The sequence below is a fragment of the Saccostrea cucullata genome, unplaced genomic scaffold (assembly GCF_032062105.1).
Source record: "Saccostrea cucullata isolate Sc308-1 unplaced genomic scaffold, CSIRO_AGI_Scuc_v1 ctg2826, whole genome shotgun sequence".
Classification (NCBI taxonomy): domain Eukaryota; kingdom Metazoa; phylum Mollusca; class Bivalvia; order Ostreida; family Ostreidae; genus Saccostrea; species Saccostrea cuccullata.
Window position 1 is genome coordinate 96425 of NW_026926086.1, and position 5981 is coordinate 102405.

At 35.0% G+C, this 5981-nt stretch overlaps 1 protein-coding gene across 1 annotated transcript; it reads right to left on the reverse strand.

Annotated features, from left to right (window-relative positions):
* Positions 1–2957: 2957 nt before the first annotated feature.
* LOC134270728 (uncharacterized) lies at positions 2958–4544 on the reverse strand. Its single transcript, XM_062752973.1, has one exon. The coding sequence runs from the start codon at positions 4542–4544 to the stop codon at positions 2958–2960; it is 1587 nt and encodes a 528-aa protein (XP_062608957.1).
* Between the last annotated feature and the right edge of the window lie 1437 nt (positions 4545–5981).

A 5981-nucleotide genomic window follows, 5' to 3' on the forward strand; every position in this document is an offset into this window, starting at 1 on the left:
TATGCATTTGCTTGTTTGTTTTTGTTTTTAAATCTAAATAAAATAAATGAAGCGCGACTTACTTACTTAAAAGTGGAACGACCTACTTATTGGTGTTAATAAGTAATATAGTAAGTCGTATATTGCTATGTTCTTATCAATGCAAATAGAGTGAATTTTTGTGATAAACTGTACTTAGATGTGTAACCATTTTTTCTTTGATGTTCATTGTGTTTACTGGTAATTAATTAAGGTTACATGTAAGTTCTACTTTTACAGATAGATAAATAAACAATTCTCAATACGGTAGACAGACTACTCGGCCCAACGACACCTCGGCCCGTGCTGGTTGACACCTCGGCCCTGACAGGTCGGCTCAAAATCATTGACACCTCGGCCCATACCGAAGACTGCTCGGCCCAAGGAACAAATGAAATTTAGTTTTTTTAAATTAGTTTAATTTTTATTTATTTTTTGTATTTTATATGGTAATGTAAATGTATACTATGTATATATAATCACTATACGTTTACTATAAATATACGTTAATTTCAGTATTTCGGTCAGTATTTTCTAACAAACCACAGCACAACATCAAATTACAATCCGTTGATTGGGAGATAACAGGTCTATTTATTTATCTATTTATTGACTTTGTTATTTATTACAACAATGTTTGCAACATTATACATTATTAATATATCTAGCCATTTTTAAAAAAATGTTTGGATGCCCTCTCCCGACTGACTGACTAAAATTGTCTACTGCAGTGCATTTTACAGTTGAATTTACTAATAATTATGTGTAAACCATTAAGTCTACACAGAAGTTTATGTCCTGGTCCACAAGATCTATTGATTTGTTTATTTTTGATATATATATATTTTAATGTTTAATTTTTAAAACTCATATTTTTTTCAAATCAATTCAATAAAATATCAACAATGGTTTCTTAAGGGAACTTTTCATTAACATGATTAAGTCTCCCAATTATGGCTTCTCGTAATTAACTCCTCAAAGTCACCACCCAATATGACACGTGCTCGAGACTCGAAAAGGATGCACTGCGTCTTCTTGTTTGTTAAATGATTAGCACTTATAATGAAGTTCCTAATGGATTGTCTTTCTTTAATTACCGTCTTGGAAGATTGCAAATGTATCAAATTAATTTTCTTTTGCATTTCATAGATATATAACAGCATAAATATAAATATATTTAATTAAAATGATATATTTCTGTTTGGGCCGAGGTGTCTTTTATGTGAGCCGAGGTGTCTTCAAATTTGGATCGAGCCGTTGGAGCCGAGGTGTCAATGGGCCGAGCTATCGTTGGGCCGAGGTGTCGTTGGGCCGAGCAGTCTGACATTCCTCAATACTTACATTAATATTTTACGCGACATGATTGTCAGAGTTTCCTTTACTGGTGTTTATCTACGGAACTTACTTTCAATCATTTTAATTTTGCTATTTCTTTGACTTTATACAATATGTTTGTAAAATAACTGTTGAGTTTCAGAGATTAAGAAATAGAAACATGGATTTATGCATAACTTATGAGTAAAGAGCTATATTTGTTAAGGGCTTGTTTAGGCCCCTACTTGAATTTTTTTTTATTGATCATGGTAGATGTTGAGGTCATCTAGTAACTCATGAAGTATAACTTTCATTGTTCAACCCACTCGTTTCCATGGAAACAGCCTTCAAATACCAAACCTTCGAATCTGACTATATTTGGCATTGATTCAAAAATGAACTTGTTTCTTTTACGGAACATTTACAAAAAAGCAATTCATTTCACCACTTGATCCATTAAAGAGATTTTATATTAATAAATTTAAGTATCTGTTTCCATGGCAACAACTAAAAGATAATAATAAGGAAACAACTACTAATAGTTTACGTTATATTGTTTCATTTTTCTCCATATTTACATAAATGGTTAAAGTAATCTTGAATAAACAACTCATTTCTTCATAACTGATAGAACAATTTCTTAATTATTTAAAATGATGAGAGATACTTATAGAGATCATAGACATCATTCTGTTGTATATTTATACATAAGAGACCCAAAGTATGTAGAGTTCACCTGTACATGCTCAAATATTTTGATACAGAAAAATATATTACTTTAGTAATTTTACACTTTTAAAAAATTGTTTGTAAAACCTGAAATCAGTATCACTTTATAAAAATACAATGTCTCTCAAAGTAGATCTCAAAAGGCTAGAAAGATTCTAAACAAGAGGCCCAGGGGCCACAGCCCTCACCTGAGCACATCGGCTAGGAAAAAGCACATATCAGATCATGAAAGTTTACTGAGGGGGGGGGGGGGGCTTATATTTAAACCCCCAGGGGTTCATGATTTGAACAAACTAGAATCTACACTACCTGAGGATGATTCCATATAAATATCAAAAATCAAGTCTTTGAAGTACTTGAAAAAAAGATTTTAAAAGGTTACCCTATATATCCCTAGGCTATTTTAAAACTTGGGTCTGCCATTTTGGCCCTACCCTAGTCCCGGGGTCATGGTTTGAACAAACTTGAATCTACACTACCTGAGGATAATTTCACCGAGTTTCATCTTTCCTGGCCCAATGGTTCTTGCGAAGAAGATTTTTTAAAAATGCCATTAATTTTTCTCATAATTATCTCCCCTTGGAAAAGGGCGTAGCCCTTCATTTGAACAAACTTGAATCCCCTTTACCCAAGGATACTTTGCGGCAAGTTTGGTTGAAATTGGCCCAGTGGTTCTTGAGAAGAAGATGAAAATGTGAAAAGTTAACGACAACAATGACGACGATGATGACGACAACAACGACGACGACAGACAACGGACAAATTTTGATCAGAAAAGCTCACTTGAGCCTTCGTCTCAGGTGAGCTAAAAATGAGCTTAATTTACAACAATGGTTATATTTAATAAACAAGAGAGATTCTTTCATATACCAGGTACATCCGTCTACATAATTATGTTAAGTTTCATGTTCTCTGCAATGGAAGACTGTTGCGGTAGAGGACAACCGAGATGGTTTCAATACTTTGTCGTGTCTCTCTATACCAAGATACCATAGGACACTGGCTATGTGAGCGCAGCACCCAACCATTCTGGCTCCAACTTTACAAGTGCAGTACCAGCCTTTAATAGGGAGATCTGTTCCACAAGAGTAGTCAATCCAGAGAGTGTGAACTGCAGCCTTTGTATGTCTTGACTGGATCTTAACCTGCAATAAGGATTCACTTTCTTTGCAGACCAACAAATCAAAATTTCCTTCTTCCGATATATGCTCCCGTGCATAGTTTGGTGCTTGCTTGATTTGATAGACTCCAAGGGTAATGGATCTTAAAATATCTAGAGATAGTCTTGGAAAGTCCTGTAATGATTCTCCATCGAGTTTTCTATAGGCAGATCTTCGTCTAGCCAAATTGTTTTCCTCAACAAACAGTTTCAATGGATTTTCCATAAGTGAACGTTCTAGCATCTTCTTTGCTACTTCATCATCCTCTGGGTGGTGAAGTAATGCCCCCTTGTATTTATTTAGCAATCCACAAATAATTTTTACAAGGTCTCCAATGCTTGGAATCATGCTGTTGGGAACAATCTTATCAAAAAAACGAAAGTGTTTGATCCTAGCATTCGTACGCTCCACAACCCATCGGCATTTTGTTACAAGGCGTGTAAGATTAGCATCTTTGGTTGAAAGTTGTTTTGACCCTTTTGGGAGACAGATGGACATTTTTACCATGTAACCACTGTCCTCTAAAAACTTCACAGCATCCTTAAATCCTCTGTCAACAAGAAAGACGTCATCTTTTCGAAACCAAGATGCCATGTTTTCTACATTGTTTGTGATGGCATGCTGTGTGATAGCTGCATCGTTGTTATGGCCATCTGAGAAGTACGGTCCTAGCACTGACAATATATATCCGTCTGTTCCAACAATGACCATGGGTTTGACCAATGGTCTATGATTGTGCATACTGAAGGACATTCTCTGAAATCGATAGTCTTGACTCTTCTGAATAAAGACATATGTTCCGTCAAGGACTACAACAGCTTGGCCTGGCTGGGTTGTAAACAACTTCTGAGCTATTGGAGTGGTATGACTAGTGGCCATGTCATCATGGTTGATATGTTGAAAACCCACTGTGTGCGGCACAAATGTTTCCATTAGTGTTCTCCTTACTGCATGAATAATTCTTTGAACGTGAGTTGTCTTTAATCCAAATATTGTGGCCAGAATTTTATTCGCCAATCCAACCCTCAATTTCATAAGAAATATGCCAAGGCATGTCCTGACTGATCTGTTTCCAGTATTTCTCACGGTTGACAAATGCTGAACCATATCACTGAAGTTTTCTTTTGTCAACCCAGTTAGATCCTTATAGTTTTCTTCTGTCAACGGAGACGACACATCAAAGTTCAAATGGGAAGATGTTGATTTCATTCTTTGTCTAAGATTATTTAAAAGATCCAGTATATCTGTGTGTGAGAAGAATTCAAAATCCTTTGACGACTGCAGTTCTTGCAATGCTGCTAATGTGAAGTATTTATCATTCATGTGCTTTCTGCAACAACGATTTTTCTGTGAAATGAAAATTCCCTTTTCAACAAATACTTGGGTCCTGGTGTCTGAAGTGACTTGTATCAATCGATTTCGATGATTTGCTTCTTTCTTGCAGACAATACAGTAGCGATGAGTCTTTGGTGCTGATTTGATGTGCAGTTTGATAGATTTTGGGGAAGCAAATGTTTGAGAATGATCATCCTCATTATCCTCTAGCATGTTAATTTGCATGGTTCGACTTCTTGTAGAAAGAGTTGACCTTGTTTCTTTGTAAATCTTTGCAGTACATCGTGAGCACAGACGATCCGCATCAGTAATTACACGCTGCAACTCTTTGGTAAGGTATATGTTCAAAACACCAGTAAAACAGTGTCTACTATTCCCTATCTGGCAGCGCTTCTCACAAAAACAGCAGATGATTGATTTTACCATTGTCCAACGAAGAAATAATTGCTAAAAATGGAAAATAAAATCATCTCTGTGGTATGCTTGTATTGCACAGTTATTTATAATCATGTGGAGAGAGACAAAAAGTAAAATGACAGCTAAACTGAGAAAATGGAGTACACACTTATTTAATGACTACGAGGTAAACAGTCAAATTGTTGTCCCGAGATAGTGGGGAAGACCTGGGAAACTGTTGCCCGAGGCCAACGGCCGAGGGCAACAGTTTCCCAGGTCTTCCCCACTACCGAGGGACAATAGTTTGACTGTTTCACCGAGTAGCCATTGAATAAGTGTTTTATCACCTAACCTACTACATAATTAATTAAATTTTAATAAAAACACACAAACAATACATAAAGAGTTTTAACAACTGTTTATTCACATACTTGTTTATTAATTAGCTGAACACATGATATAAAGATAAAATAAATCATTAATAATTCAAAATAATACTTAATAAATTGATTGATTGATTGTTTGTGTGTTTTATTTCAATTTAATTAATTATATAGCAGGTAAAAAGTGATGTTGTTTGTCAAAACGCTTGAATATCACTATGACGTTTTAAACAGTCAACAGTTCATTCTGTGGCCAGGTCAGTACAATCAAATTTAATCTTAGGAAGTTTTTCTGTGAAAATAACCACCTCTGTAACAATTTGGTATTTAAATTAATCAGAATTTGCTTTTAATTACAGGAATCAAAGAAAGATATTATTCTTCATATTGTGACACAATATGCTTACCTTAATGTCCTTATTTCATAAGCCATAAATGTAATAATTCTGTGTGCAAATTGTTGCTGTAAAAACTGGACTAATGTCTGAAAGAAAATGCAAGGCTATAAGACAACACAAATACCAAATTATTTCATAATTCTCATTCTTATTTTTTTTTTCACCGTGTATTTTTATTTTGGAATGGTTTATACCCTAGTGTATAATGCCCCATTGATTTACACCCTAGTGACCCACCATATACTTAT

Coding starts and splice junctions, on each gene's coding strand:
- LOC134270728 (XM_062752973.1), bottom strand. CDS start 4,544: ATGAATGATAAATACTTCACATTAGCAGCATTGCAAGAACTGCAGTCG.